Here is a 16,820-nt window from a genome sequence, read left to right as displayed (position 1 = left end):
TTTTATCAGAACATGTAAACTTATAAAATCATTTGTCGCTATTTAAAAATAAAAGAGATTTTCAGACTCGTATATAAATCAAAATACAATTACATGCCCCCTAATCACATGTACCATATTCTGCAACAACGCCGGAAAAACTCCTTTACTGAAGTTGATAGATGCACTGGTACAATTCTTTTAACCTGAAAAGGTGAGTAATAGAGTGAGCTTTGAAAAGCTCAATAATACAGAACTACCAGATAATGCTGAAGAACGTGCAGATACAGATAAACATACATATCCTTATTATTTCCGAACGTTTATAGATTTTTATGCTGAGCAGAGATTCTACTAATATTTCAGATGGTAACGGACAATGAGCTTTCAGTTCAGACAAATATTTCGGATGACTGAGTTCAGGAGATCAGAATAGGTTATCTAGTGTGTTCCCATAAAACCAGTAAAAAGATGCATATTTTTTTAAAGCATATATATATATACACCCCCATCCTTTCACAATCTATTTGTGTAGGTTCCCCGGAACCATACACCCCGCACAACCAGTAACAGTAAGGCCCTGAGCACACAGTCGAGGAGCCTGCAGTAATCTTCCTCCAACATTAAACCCCCCAGATAAAACATTTCTCCGTCGGTAAACGGAGATATCAGAAATCAAAACAGAATTCATATCAGATATCAGAACAGAATCCAGATCAGAATCAGAACAGAATTCAGGTAACCTATCAGAACAAAATTCAATTCGGAAATCAGATAAAATATTTATATAATTAGGGAACACACCAGAGTTTACATGTATTATTTAGAGGTATTGTATCAGGCAGAGAAACACAGTTATTCAGTATGCCGATAGAATATCGGAATTCAGAATCACTATTGGAAAAGTTCAATAACTGACAAAATCATCAATTCATTGTTCTTCCAGGGTATTTACTCTTTAATACCACAAACTCTTGTCCATAGATCATTTTCGGAGTCATCACTGAATAGATCTTCCAATGTCTTTATTTTATTTTTACGCTTCCAATGTATCATGAAATACTGACGTGCTTGATTTGTAGTTCATGATCTAGAAGAACAGTACATTGTGTATGTTCATTAATGTTTCCATACTCATTCACATCACTTACTTAATCCTTAGTGCTTGAGGTTGCTTAGTTCATTTAGCATTCAAGTCTATTCCAGTTACTTCGGGATTTTCCAGAGTAATTACGTACGTTTCTGAATTTCATATACATATTGTACTTCCATTCAGTTCAGTTTGGTCTTCGTGGTTGATTTGTCGAACAAATATCCAATTCTTAGTACCGAATGCAATCTAGAGTTGAGCTGAGCTGAATACTTCCAAAATTATCATTGAGCTAAACTTGAGTAGACGAACATGTATTCAAGTAATATCTATGTCGTTCAGGTACTGACATATTATTAAGGTTGATCGGCTCACTTAAGTTATGTTCCATAACTTTTAAAGGTAGTTCAATACCTATGCTTATTTGGATTCCTTAATTAATCCAAGGTATTTACTAAGTTTAGGCCATAAGGTTATTTTGGTAATTTTGGTGTTCAGTTTTATTCCATTTATTTCAGAGCTCGAGGATATCCAATCATTCCTGAGCTTGGTGATATTCTTGGGTCATTTCCATTACATGGGTATTTTGGTCATTTTATAGATCTACGATATTTCAATCTTTTCCTGCCATCCGGTCTTATTATTTAATTCAATCTTATCATTTACTTCAGTCATTTTGAACAATTCTGTCATCAGAATACCCCCGATAAATTATTCTTCAAGTATTTACTCATTATTCGAATATTTACGGGTCAAGTGTCTTCTCAGATTTTACAAACGGAATATCAGGAATTTTCCTGCACTAAGTCAGGATCTTAACAATTAAATCCGTACTTAATCGAGTTAAGTATGAATCCCCTAAGAACTTTCTCATTCAGAGTCAACTCAGACAATTCTACCTCTTAAGGGCATTTCCGTAATTTCTTAACCAGATAATTTCGATATTAGCTCTTAACTAAAATAATATAATTTAGAGATCCTATGATTAATTGCTTTCTTGAATACTCTCTGATCTTGAAACGGTTTTCTTAACAAACTTCTAGTATTCTTCACAAACTCTCATAGGATTAAAAACCAGTTATCCATAATTTTCAAATAAAACTAACATTTCTTATGCACATCAATATTTTATCAGATCAATATGTCTGTAAAATCCTCTTATCTAACTTCCATATTCAAATCTTGTCTTTTTATAACATAAAGGTATTTTTGTAATTTTACCCTACCAGAGTATTCTCATAATTTCTCATCCAAGTACCTTTAACATTTAACCTTTGATGAAATAAATTATAAGTTGCAGATACAGGGCTGATTTCTTTATCACTAATCACAAACTTGTAATTTAATCTAACAATTCCTCAATCTCTTATATTAGTCATTCGATCCGTAATCAGTTACAGAATTTCTACCACATCATATCAAGTGTATAAATTATTCAACTCCACCAAAGTGACCAACATTATTTTGTTCATGCATTTATCAATATAAGCATATTCCATAAAGCATAAAGAGGTAGAAAAGTATTACCTCGATTTTCGTGTAATACTGATCGACCATAAAAATTCTATTCGAACACCTTTGATCTTCAATTCAACTTCCAATATTTCCTCAGATCCATATAAACAGAAATTACATCAAAAATGGAGCTTAATTCTGAAAAACGGATCGAATCGGATGATAAATCAGTCAAAAATAGCTTACCGGGTTCGAATTTGGCAAAACCGACTTCGGATTCGGATTCAGGACGTCGAAAGCATAAAATATGACTTTTTGAAAATTTGGAATCTTCGGTCAAAATCAAAGTCAACGGGTTTGACCGGCAATTTTGAGGACTTCAGGTTCGAATTTCGAGAAACAGACTGCGGAATCGGATTTGGAACGTCGAAAAATGTCAGGATAGGTATACTCGGTCAAAGTTAAAGGTCGTTTAATGCCCGGTCAAAGCCAGTCAAAGTTTTGGTCAACAGTGGTCAACGGTCAACGGGTCAACGGGTCGGGTCAACAGGTTGGGTCGGGTCAACGGGTCAGGTAAACGGGTCGGGTCGGGTTGTGACCGATCAAACCGGTCAAATAGGTTACAAAACCGGTCAAACCGGTCATTTTTCCTTCCCCACGCGCAGTGGCGGCGCATGGGGGAGCGTGAACAATGCACTGATATCAGAAAATTCCCGGAAAAATTTCTAAAAATTATTTTAATCGATTTCGAGATACTTACAAAGCTCGGTTCAATTTTTTGAACGGCGGAGAGCTCGATTTCAACGAATCGGAAACTTTGACAGCTTCACCTCCACACGCGCCGCCGCAGCCGGAGAAAAGGGAGGATACCGGTGGACTCGGAACGGCTCAAGGAACACGATGGTGCGGGAGGTGTCGTAAACGGATGACCCGATCGTCGTGAATCGATGAAAAACCAACTAAAATCGAGTTATTACCGACGATACTTCCGACTGAAATTCACGACGAAAGGTTTGAGGGGTTTTGTTCCTTGGTTAACAACGAACACGATGGTGGTTTCGACTCATCGATCGGAGGTCGAACGACGAGTAGATCGGAGTTGGAAGTTGGGTTGAGGGAGAGGGAAAACTGGAAATATTTCCAGAAAATATACGGGGGATTGGGGTTTATAACATCTCATATTTAAAAATAGTTAAACCAAGAGTTTAGCCACTGAACTTCCTACACTTCATAAAACGGTCTGCCAACTTTAAAATTTTACAATTGAACCCACTGTTTCTTTCAAAATACCAATTAAATCCACCACTTTATAATTTCTTAATTTTTACCCCTAAATTGAGGTGTTACAGGTCACATGATAAAAGCATGTCAAAAGAAGCGTTTCTCTGAGGCTCATACCCCACAGAGAATTCTCCCACTTGGGGGTTTGTAAATGGTGGCCAATGACGGTGCTTGTGGTGGACGATTTGTGCTTGCGTAGAGAAGTTGAACGGATGAGGAAGAAGATGACCGTTGTTGGTTGAATGAGGTTCGATCACAGGGTAGAAAAAATGGATTCGATCCTATATCCCCTGTATAGCACGAGCAATACAATCATAAGCACAAGCAACCTCTTCAGTCGCTTCGAAAATGCCAAGCCACCGCCTCTCCTTGGACTGTAGTTCTCGTATCTCAGCAGGGTAACCCCCTCAAGGCTTTCAGTGGACTCCACGATACTTCATAGTCCCAAGAGGGCCACATTCTCTTTGAGAGACCTCTTGCTTGTTGTCGTCTTCGTGCTTGTGGTGGTGGTAATCTTCGAGGCAGGAGCAAAGTTTGTGGTTGAGTCTCGAGACGGTGAACTTCTTTAATTTTTATTCTTTGATAGAGTCTCGTGGATCAGTTTCAAATGAACGGTGTCGTTTAGTCGCCTGAAAGTCTCCTCCACCAGGAGAGCAAGTGAAATAGTAGCTCAGAAATCAAAAGCAAAAAATGAATGCAGTATCTGGAAGCGAAAGCAGGGAGATGGATAGTTGGTGACTAAAATGAAATAAAATTTAAGTTTAGTGTTTATTTTGGAAGAAAAAAATATTTAAATGACCAAAATAAGATCACAAAATAATTGAGTAATTAAATATATAATTTATCATTTTATTTTTTAACGAAGTATTTTTTAACGAAACTAACTGAGTGAGTTAAATAAGATAATAATTTAAATTTTAGAAATAAAAAATGACTGTCTCTTTTTCCCATATGTATGGGGTAAGGGGAAGATAAGATAGTAGGCTACCCCCAACACCAGGTTGAGAGCAGCTTCCGTAAGAAACCTCCAAATTATGAAATGCCCTCCGTGAAATTCGATCCCACGACCTCAATGTTAAAAACCTTGTACTCTACCAACTGAGCTGGATGGTCATTTCAAAAAGATATTTTAAGTGTAACTTGATGTAATGATATATTTTAAGGGTTACTATTAATCTGATGTTAGAGACAATTTATTATATTACCTCCTTTATTTCATTATATATGGGAATAAGAGTCAGTTAATTTTTATAAGGGTTACTTGTGCATTTAAGTCTAGAAAATAATTGAAAAAGTGCATCGTCGCCATTAAGTAAAGCCGAGTTCAATCGGTTATATCTAGTGTCGGCTTTTACCAATGGAACCTCACAGTCTAATGTAAGGCGGTGCTTTACGTGTCTGTTTCTTTCATTAGTCGGGAAAAAATGGGTATCTATTTTTGTGGGTGGTGATAAGCATCATAATTGCTCATGGAGCTCTTTCTTCTTATCGGTTTCTCCATGCTTATCTCAAAACGTACTGTTTAAGGATCCCTTCATTTATCTTCTAGAAATTTTCATATAAATATATATATATATATATATATATATATATATATATATATATATATATCAAAGTTTAATATTTTTTCCTTCTTACTCCTAAAATTTTGTTCTTTTTTCTGTTCATATTATGAAAATTATGATTTGAGTTTCGTTTTTTTGATGGTTTTGTTGTTTTTGATTCAGTGTTTCCCACGTGTTTGGAGGATTTCGAGAGATTCTGTGTTTAGGTTAAATACTGTATTTCTTCAGCAGCTTTGGTTTAAACTCTCTCTCGATGTTGATCTATAGGAAAGGAAAAGCTTAGTCTTTTATTTTTTCTAATGTTCTTTTTGTGGTATCTTTAATAATTTCGTTCATTGTGTGCATTGTTTAGTTTTCTGATTGCTAAACTCTGGGTTTTGAAAGATTTGTTCATAAGATTTGTCATTTTGTTGAATTCTTTAACTGTTTTTTTTGTTGGAAAATGGAAAATCTTTGATAATCTGAATTGGAAGATTGTCATCTCCTGGTATCCTTGTCAATGGAGAACCATCACCCTTCAACTCTCTTGTCTATGGATTCAAGTGCTTCCTTTCACGAGGAATTGGAATTAGAAACGAGTAGGCAGATTGTTCTTTCTCGTCCGCCAGATATCAATTTGCCTCTCTCGGCCGAGCCGAGCCCTACCCCCATGCCATGGAACTCCGACCACTGTGATATTTTGGATGTTGGGCTCGGTTCACAAGCTTATGATACTGAGCACTACCTAACAGTTCCCAAAAACGGTCGAAAATGTTCGAAAAGGGTAGATAGTATATGGGGTGCTTGGTTTTTCTTTAGTTTTTACTTCAAACCTGCTATGAATGACAAATCAAAGGCCATGGTTACTCGTGATGCAAATGGGGCTCTTTCTGGTTTCAATAAATCAGATCTCAATTTGGATGTTTTCATGGTTCAGCATGATATGGAGAATATGTATATGTGGGGTTTCAAGGAGAGACCCGAGAATGCATTGGGTAAAATGCAGCTTAGAAGTTACATGAATGGACATTCTCGCCAAGGTGAACCGTCGTTTCCCTTCAGTGCCGATAAGGGATTCGTCCGTTCGCACCGGATGCAGCGGAAGCACTACAGAGGACTTTCGAATCCTCAATGTGTGCACGGGGTCGAGGTTGTTCCGTCACCAAATCTCATGGCTATTGATGAGGAAGAAGGAAAAAGGTGGATGGAGCTTACGGGTAGGGACTTGAACTTCAGAATTCCACCTGAAGCTAGTGATTTCAGTTCATGGAGAAACCTTCCAAATACGGATTTCGAGCTTGAACGGCCTGCGATAAAAAGTGTACCAAATTCTCACTCGAAGAAGCTGATAAACGGTTCTGGGCTCAATCTATCCACTCAACCATCTAACCACAGCAATGGTGACGGGATCAATGGTATGGACTTATCTCTGATGAACAATAAAAGGCGGAAAGACTTTTTCATACATGGAAATGACGATGATAGCCACTCGGCTGTCATTCCAGATATTGAACTTCACCCCAATGAGCCCCACTGGTTAAACGAACTCAGTGGGGTAATGAAGAACGTTTCTGGTCCCGTTACAGCTGCAAAAACCATCTACGAAGATGAAGCAGGTTATTTGATCATTATAAGCTTGCCTTTTGTTGATCTTCAAAAGGTAAAGATTTCATGGTGGAATACTCTCACTCATGGCATCATTAAGCTATCATGTGTGAGCACATCTCGGATGCCTTTCATCAAGAGACGTGATAGAACTTTCCAGCTGACCGATTCAGCTTCGGAGCATTGCCCTCCTGGGGAATTTGTTAGAGAGATACCATTGTCGACTCGAATACCCGAAGATGCTAACATCGAAGCATATCATGATGGTACAGGTTCTGTGCTTGAAATTATGGTTCCGAAACTGCCCGTGGTGCCAGAAGAACACGAAATCCGTGTCTGCCTGCTGCCGAAGCTTTGGAGGGAGTGGTCTCATGTTGACATGAAAGTACAAGGCATTTAGGGTTGATGTATCATTGTTTTCCTGACCTTTTTTTATGACATTTCTGGGCTAGGTATCTGGCACTTGTGTTGTTCAGATTTTGCTGGCTAATTTCTAGGGTCCCTACCCCTGGTTATGGTTGGCATTTGATTGTTGCTGTAACTGATTGTCATAAATATATTTGATGTCATTCATTGTTATAAAGAAAGTAATAGAAACAAATTGAAACAAATTCTTATTTTCTTGCATACATGAAAATGGGTGCCTACAAAAGAAGGCTAGAAAGGCAATACCATCCGCACTCAGTAGTGAGAAGAGCACTCGGTTTTCCTAGTTAATGGTGGGAATGTGGAATTGGGGGATGGAAGACCAAATGAGAAGAAACAAAAAGAGAAGTAAATCTTAAGCATATAAAGTATATTTTTTTAATATATATTTCAGGTTGAAGTATATCTACTTAACATTGACCTAATTTTAAATTATTTTTAAATATTTCGAATTTTATCAGATTAAATCAAAATTTTGATGTTAAATTATTTTGCCATCTCTACTTTTTTTTAATTGTAATTGACTTTTGTGTATTTAGAGGATAAATCTTCATGTTTATATATTTTATTTAAATATTGGGTATATTTCAACAAATGAACAAACAGAAATACTCGGTCTATAGCAAGTTTTCCTTCATTTTGCCTGAGTAGCCAAATTTGCCTATTGCGGGGGCAGTCATCCAAATCCACAGCTACCCGTTCTATGGAAAATTAGAAAAGGAGGACAACTGAATTAAAGTAAAACTTGCATCTTTTTATATATTAGTAACAAAGCCAACAGAATTTACGTTTCTTGTAACCCATATTCAATAAATTCGACACGGACAGAAAACATTCAAAGCCGAATAACGAAAATCAAAATCCGAAGAAAAATGACGAATTGCTTAGTCAACTTCCTCAATCTTGGGGCCAGCACCGGTTCCAGCTGATGGAGCATCCTCATCCATGCCAGCACCAGTGCCTTGGTACATCTTTGCAATGATGGGGTTGCAGATGCTCTCCAGTTCCTTCATCTTGTCTTCAAATTCATCTGCCTCCACAAACTGGTTGTTGTCTAGCCATTGGATGGCCTGCTCAATTGCATCTTCAATCTTCTTCTTATCTTCAGCACCAAGTTTACCACCAATCTTCTCATCCATCACCGTGTTCCTCATGTTGTACGCGTAGTTTTCCAATGTGTTCTTTGCCTCAACTTTCTTCTTGAGCTCTTCATCTTCAGATTTGTACTTCTCCGCTTCCTGAACCATTTTCTCTATTTCCTCCTTGGAAAGCCTTCCCTTGTCATTTGTAATGGTGATTTTGTTCTTCTGTCCAGTGGTTTTGTCCTCCGCAGACACGTTCAAGATACCATTGGCATCAATGTCAAAGCACACTGTGATCTGGGGGACACCTCTAGGAGCTGGTGGGATACCAGAGAGCTCAAATTTACCTAGCAAGTTGTTATCTTTGGTCCTTGTTCTCTCACCTTCGTACACCTGGATCAACACACCAGGCTGGTTGTCAGAGTATGTAGAGAAGACTTGCTCCTTCTTGGTGGGAATCGTGGTGTTTCTCGGAATCAAAACGGTCATCACACCACCAGCAGTTTCCAAACCGAGCGACAAAGGGGTGACATCCAAGAGCAAAAGATCCTGCACCTTCTCGTTACCCTCACCACTCAAGATAGCAGCTTGCACTGAAGCACCATAGGCAACAGCCTCGTCAGGGTTGATGCTCTTGCAAAGCTCCTTTCCATTGAATAAATCTTGCAAAAGTTGTTGGACCTTGGGAATTCTAGTAGAACCACCGACAAGCACAACGTCGTGGACGCTTCTCTTGTCCATCTTGGCATCCCTCAAACACTTCTCAACCGGTTCCATACATTTTCTGAAGAGATCCATGTTAAGCTCCTCGAATCGAGCACGCGTGATGGTCGAGTAAAAATCAATACCCTCGTACAAGGAGTCAATCTCAATGGTGGTTTGGGCAGTTGATGAGAGAGTTCTCTTCGCCCTCTCACAAGCAGTCCTCAACCTTCTAAGAGCTCTAGGGTTACCACTAATGTCCTTCTTATTCTTTCTCTTGAACTCTTGTACAAAATGGTTCACCATTCTATTATCAAAATCTTCACCCCCAAGATGAGTGTCTCCGGCAGTGGCCTTCACCTCAAAGATACCCTCTTCAATGGTAAGAAGAGAGACATCAAATGTACCACCGCCGAGATCGAAGATCAAGACGTTCTTTTCACCAACACTGGTAGCCTTCTTGTCAAGACCATAAGCAATGGCAGCAGCAGTCGGCTCGTTGATGATACGCATGACATTAAGACCGGCTATGACACCAGCATCCTTTGTTGCCTGACGCTGAGAGTCATTGAAGTATGCAGGGACAGTAACCACGGCATTCTTAATAGTAGAGCCAAGGTAGGCCTCAGCAATCTCACGCATCTTTATGAGGACCATAGATGAGATCTCCTCAGCAGCAAATTGTTTCTCCTCACCTTTGTAGGAGACAACAATCATGGGCTTATCACCAGGCCCAGGGATGACCTTAAATGGCCACAATTTCATATCACTCTGAACAGCGGAATCGCTGAATCTACGACCAATCAACCTCTTTGCATCTGCAAATATAAATTCAAATTACTTTACCCGAACCAGATTTAATAGATGATGAATTCATATGAATAAACAATAATATTTTCGTGTATTGGAATTACTTAATTAGTTAGATTCAATTAGTTAGATTCAGATCTGAATGAGAATCTAACTCGAGCAACAACCATTGCTCGTCAAATCTTTCATAATCTTAGGAAAGTTCAAATCTAACAACTTAATAAAAAAATAACCTTATCATAGATTTAAACTACGCAAGACAGATTCGAATCCAATAGATATCAAAAAAAGGAAGCGAAGTTTCAGCTATAAGAAAAAGGGAAACAGAGTTAAAGCTTACCAAAGACGGTGTTCAAAGGGTTCATGGCGACCTGATTCTTTGCAGCATCACCGATCAAACGCTCGGTGTCAGTAAAGCCAACATAAGACGGCGTCGTCCTGTTACCTTGATCGTTGGCGATAATTTCAACACGATCGTGTTGCCAAACGCCAACGCAAGAGTAAGTGGTTCCGAGATCGATTCCGATAGCCGGACCTTCACCTTTACCGGCCATTACTATTCTTTTCTATTTGTTGTGTAAACGGAGACTAACAAAAGCTGTTGGTAAAAATGAAGATGTCAATGGGAAGAACGACTGTTTCGACTTTTAATTTAGAAGAAAGGGGAAATTGAGTTGATTTATATAGAGATTTTCTAAGTTCGTTTCTAGAATGTTCCAAACCTCCGGACTCTAGGAACGGTCCGATCTTCGAAAATTCCTGATTGTTCCAGATTTTTAGGCGTTCCATTTAGATACCGCCACGTCAGTAAAATTGAATTTTATATTGATAGGGATGTTTACCGTCCGTTCAAATCTGACGCCCAATGACCGAATAGCGGCATCAAATTAAAGCTGTTCTCATTGGACCGTACCATCCAAGAAGATTCTACCTAGATGAATAAAATTTCTTTTTTTTTTTTCTTTTTTTTTTTTGTCTTCGAATTATGCATTAAGCAAGGTATAATGGGAAAAGACGAAAAAGGTCTTTATGAACGTACCGTATTTCTTTTACTCCGTGAGATGAAATATATATGGGTAAACGACACTATTTCTCACTTAGCTTTACTCTTTCTCCTATTTCAATCATTATACTTTCAATTTTTAAATTTACTCACTAAACTTTTTGAATTGTTCTTGTTTTGATCGTCCTGAATTATTTTATTATTATTTTAGTATGAAGTAATATGTTTTTATTATTATTTAATATAAAAATAATTTAAAATCTAAATAAAAATAAAAGGTGGTTGTTTAATGTTCGTCGATATTAGATGTCACCGTCGACGACCATAGATAGTGGTCATTTGGTCACAGGTTTTATTGGTCACTTCGTCTCGATCCCCTGAGTCTAAATCCAAACTCATTTTGTCGAAACATGCTCCGAATTTGATCAAAAGTGAGAACACCAAAACATCAATCGCCATTGATTGTCGAAATTAATGGTAGTTTGGTCCTATATTTCATGGGATGCTTTGTCTCGACTCCCTGAGTTCGAATTCAACCTCCATTTTTTTTTGAACATGTTATTAAGTCCAAAAATAGGAGATCAGAGTGAGAAAACTAAAGTTGCAGTCGAAATTCATTGGGTTTGGGACATTTTCTGGTGAAACAACTAAGGGTTAGCAAAACTCATCTCGACTCGAAAAATCAAATTTTTTCAATTTCGAGATATTCGAGTCAACTCGAATTATCAATTTACTTTTCGAGTTAGAATCGAGTTAAAATTTGGAAAATTTGAGTTACTAAAAAAATTGAAAACTTGACCATGTATTTTGATAGTTTTACGATTTAGTCCATAATTTCATTATTCATTCAATTCATCCTTCATTTTAAGTCTATTTTTAACAAATTTAAAACCATTTGCTTCTAAACCATCATAGAATGCATATGTATTTTTTAATTCCTCTTTTTGACAACAAGTTTTCTTTTTTTCAATTTAATCCCTCAATTTTTCATAATTTCCTTATTTCTTTAATTCATCATTTATTTTAAGTCTGTTTTTACCAAATTTGAACCATGTGCTCATATACCACTATAAAATACTTATATAACTTCAATTCTTATTTTTTTACTGAAAATGTACTCTCTTTTTTATTTAGACCCTTAATGTTGCATTTTATTCAATTTAGTTTTTTCGCTGCAATTGTTTACAATTTCTTTCTCCCCATCAATTCATTGACTCTTTTATACTCTCATCAATATTTTATCCTCAAAATAAAGAAAATATAATATTATGAATATATTTATAATTTTAGATTGTATTTGATATATTAAATAACATTATAATATGAATATATATATATATATATATCTTATATGGTTAGAGAAAGTCGAAAAATTAAAACCAATCCTTACCATAATAATATAAATAATTATAATGAAATTAGCATAGAAACTTGAATAACTCGACTCGAATATCTCGACTTGAATTTATTAAACTCGACTCGACTCAAAAAAATTATGTTAAGTTCGAGTTGTAAAATACAATTGTTGAGTTAATCGATCGATGGAATCAGCCAAGAGGGGGGTGAATTGGCAATTTAAAAATTGGTGGAAGGTTTTTGCAAAAAATTGAAAGAAGTTGCACAGCGATTTAGAGTTGTTCGACTTTCTCAACCAAAGTCTACGTCCACTACCTTAACTATCCACACTAAGGATTTTCCAACAAATTCACTAATTTGTTCTTTCTTTTGAGGACAAAGAGTAACCTTACAACTCCCTCAAGAATTATACCCCAATTCTTGAGCACACTCTTTTTCAAAGAGAAATACACAAATTTGCAAACTTATAAGGAAAACCTCACAAGGAAATATGTTTGCACAATTCTAGAACAAGATAAGAACACTCAAAGATAATTACAATCGAGCACAAATTGTGTTCTTGAAAGCAAAATGAATATTGAAAGGAAATTTGGCTTGAATTGCATAAACTTGAGGTTTGATGCTTTCTCTTTGATTCTCTCTTGATTCTTGTTGCTTGTGTTTTCTTGTTATTGATCAATGGCTTCTAAGCTTGTTTAAATACTCCTTCAAATGATTCTGAACATTGGGGATGATTAGTGGAGTCAATAGAGTCGTTTAAGTGTGAAAACAATTAATTAAATCAGTTGGGAGCGTCAGTGCATCGATGCATACCCAAGGTGTATTTATGCATCAAGTGTAAAATTCAAATATTTTGACTGTTAGACCCTTAGTGCATCGGTGCACTAAGAGTGCATCGATGTATAAAATGCATTCGATGTTTCAAAATAGCCTGAGTGTATCGATGCATGGCTGGTGCATCAAATGCATTCGATGTTTTCATAAAACTCTGAGTGCATCGATGCATAGTATGTGCATCGATGCATGAAATGCATTCGATGTTCAATTTATTCCATAGTGCATCGATGCATGGATTGGTGCATCGGTGCATCACTTTGAAAAATTGATTTTAGGCTTGATTTTGGTTCAAAATACTTTGCGAAGCTTGATTTTGGTTCAAAATACTTTGTGAAAATTGTTTCAAAAATATATTAAGTATAAAACACAATTTTACACATTTAGTAAGGTTTGAAATTGATCTTGAAGACTTGGAGTAATAATTTGATATTCGAGTAATTAAATCGAATATACTTAGAAAATCATTTGTAAAATCTTAAAATTCATTTATACTTAATTTGTTATATCGAAACATCTAAATGTTTTCAACAACAACTCTCAACTCGAATAACTCAAATTTTTTTACTCGACTTGATTCAACCCAATCGAATGATCACTCCTAGAAACAACCACCAGATTTAGATTTAGCGTGTCAAAGCGAGTCTCTCTGTACAATTTGGGATCAAATGGTTGTCGATTCCGAAGACCGACGGTGGTCAATGGTGACAAAAAGGGGCGATGGTGATGTTGCATATGGTGAAGAAGTGAAAATATTTTTTTATATTTTAATAATAATAAAAAATACAATGTCATACCAAAATAATAATAAAATAATTTGTAGTGACCAAAACATGAGTAATTCTAAAGTTTAGTGAGTAAACTAAAAAAACTGAAAGTACAACGAGTAAAATTAAGTGAGGAATGATGTAATTTACTCGAAATATATATATATATGTGTGTGTGTGTGTGATTAGAGTGTGTAGTTCGATGAGTCTACAATGTACGTCACACACTGCAAGACTCCACTAAAACGACACATTGAAACACACCACTAAGTTACTAACTAAATTGTCCTCATTAATTAAATATTAAATAGATAAATTATATGTTACTTACACTATCATTTTTATTTCATTTTAGTACCTAAACTTTATTTTTTTAAATCGTTAACGACAATGCTAATGTAGCATGATGTCAATTTTTTATGTTTTTATTTTCAACATTGTCTTTTTATTTGTCCGTCGTTATTTTTTAATTAATTTTATTCAATCAATTAATGGTAACACGTTTCACCAACTATGGGGATAAATAAAAGAAATTATTCTTGCTCTTAGCATGAATTAAATATAGACCTTTTACATGAAATGTGCACTCAACTATTGAGTTAAGCTAGTCATTTAAGTTAATTTAACAATATTTTTTATTTAACTTATATATTAGTATCATCACAAAATCGATATTTTTATATGGTTGTAAAATTTGAATACAAGACACTTTAAATTAATGACCAAAAGCTTAGTCATTCAACTACAATATGAATCTATTTTTATTATATCGAAATTAATACTTGTATCATTATTAAATTAAAAAAATAAAATTTTCACTTTATTTGGAAATAAAAATAATTATTTATATATTTAAAAATTTATATTAAATAATTCTAAATATTATATTATAATATTTTTTAAAAATATTTTAAAATATTTATTTAATTTTTAAAATCATATTATTTATTTAAAAATGTTAATTATTTATTTTAAATAATACTATTTTTAAATTATCTATTTAGTTTCAAAAAATATTATACAAAATCAAAGAGATAATTGGATACTAAACGTGTAATTTACTTAAATTTTAAATTATTTAAAATTAAATAGATCATTTAAAAATAATATTAATTTAAATAATTAATTAATATGATGTTAAAATTAAATAAATATTTTAATAATATTATAAAGATAATTTTTATAATTATTTTATATAACTTTTATAAAAATATATAAAGTATCCTATACATATGGGGAAAAATGGACAGCCGTATTTCTAAATAAAGTGAAAATTAGTCTTTTAATTTAATAATGATATAAGTAAGTATTGCGTTCAGTATAATAAAAAAAGATTCACACTATAGTTGAGTGACTAAGTTTTCGATCATTAATTTAAAGTGTCACATATTTGAATCTTATAATCGTTGAAAATATTGATTTTGTGGTGATTCCATTATATAAGTTAAATACAAAATATGTTAAATACAAAATATGGTGAAATTTACTTAAATGACTAGTTTAGCTCAATAGTTGAGTGATTTGTTTCTTATGTATAAGACTCAAGTTCAATTCATACTAGGAATAAGAATGATTCTATCTTTTTATCCTCACAGGTGATGACACATGTCATCATCTAATTGGTTGGATAAAATTAATTACAAATATTGATAAATAAAGAAAAAGGTGATATGGTAATTAAAAATTAAAAAATTAACATGTCATGTCACATAAACATTATTGTTAATAATTTTTTTTAAAATTAAAGTTTAGATACTAAAATAAAATAAAAGTGATAATTTAGGTACTAAATATGTAATTTATCCTTTTTAATATTTACTTAATAAGAACAATTTAATTAATGGTATATTTCGGTGTGTCGCTTTAGTGGTGTGTTGAGGTGTGCGACGTACGCCATAGAATTTTACTGTGCAAGTTAACTTGTTAATCGGTGAAATTGTTATATTTTATAGATTTAGTAAAATTATTAAGACTAAATAATTTCAAGGGTAAAGTACTTGAACGGCCACCTAACTGTAGGGTTGGTGTCGAAAAGATCACCATTTTTGAAAATTTATCAATATGACCACTTAACTAATTAATTGGGTTTAATATAACCATTTGTTGTTAACATTTAACAGCAGTGCTTACGTGACAGTTAACAAAATTGGTATAATTAAAGAATTGGTCCTCGATACATGTAAATTATATCAATTTGATCATAATTTTAATTTAGTTCAATAAATTTATAATCAATAAGATGATGACACATATATATATATTACAAGCTTGTGTGCATAATCACTGAGCCAACCTATAAGTTTGGGATGCGTTTTACATCACAATGTATATATTTTTGTTACATACCAATTTAGAGGCTAAACTTTTTATTAAATTTATTTTGTATTTTAAATTGAATTTAAGTTAAATTCTAGGACCAAAGTGAATTTTTAATTAAATTCGAACCAAATTTATAACTTGGGAACTCAAATGGAAATTTTCCCATTTTTTGATAAGTTTGGCTTAACCTTCCTCCTAAAAAAAACTTCAAACTTTCCATTTCTAGAAAACACAAATCTCTCTCTCATATTTCCTTTTCTGGGAACTTCAATCCAAGAAACTTCAAACATTGTTTTGTCGTCAATCGAAGCTTCATTTTCGACACCTCTCGTACCATCATGATCCTTGTGTTATCCTAAGTCCACTGGTGTTTGTTTTGTTATCGTTACCGCCATCGTGTGAATGGGTAAAGAATAATAAATTTCTAACATTTTAAAATCGAGCTTTCCACCATTCACCGACATGAAATGAACTGGGCAAGTGTCTCAGAACCCCTTCAAATAATTTTAGAACCATGTCAACCCGACCCGCTAACCCACCTAATGGATCTTATAGAAACGAGTCAAC

The 16,820-nt window shown here is 34.5% G+C and overlaps 1 protein-coding gene and 1 pseudogene across 1 annotated transcript; one reads left to right on the top strand and one right to left on the bottom strand.

Annotated features, from left to right (window-relative positions):
• Positions 1 to 5,845: 5,845 nt before the first annotated feature.
• Positions 5,846 to 7,417, top strand: LOC120214165 (annotated as a pseudogene).
• A 752-nt stretch (positions 7,418 to 8,169) lies between these two features.
• Positions 8,170 to 10,631, bottom strand: LOC120214163 (heat shock cognate 70 kDa protein-like). The gene is made up of 2 exons (XM_039212130.1): positions 10,315 to 10,631; positions 8,170 to 9,982 (listed from the first exon to the last, which is right to left on the bottom strand). Exons 1-2 carry the CDS (start codon positions 10,526 to 10,528, stop codon positions 8,265 to 8,267), a joined length of 1,932 nt encoding a protein of 643 aa, XP_039068061.1. The 5' UTR covers positions 10,529 to 10,631; the 3' UTR covers positions 8,170 to 8,264.
• Positions 10,632 to 16,820: the final 6,189 nt, after the last annotated feature.

This window comes from Hibiscus syriacus, unplaced genomic scaffold, assembly GCF_006381635.1.
Source record: "Hibiscus syriacus cultivar Baekdansim isolate YM2019G1 unplaced genomic scaffold, ASM638163v2 tig00110053_pilon, whole genome shotgun sequence".
NCBI lineage: Eukaryota > Viridiplantae > Streptophyta > Magnoliopsida > Malvales > Malvaceae > Hibiscus > Hibiscus syriacus.
Note: the sequence above shows the minus strand (reverse complement) of the source record. Positions and strands in the feature narration are given on the sequence as shown.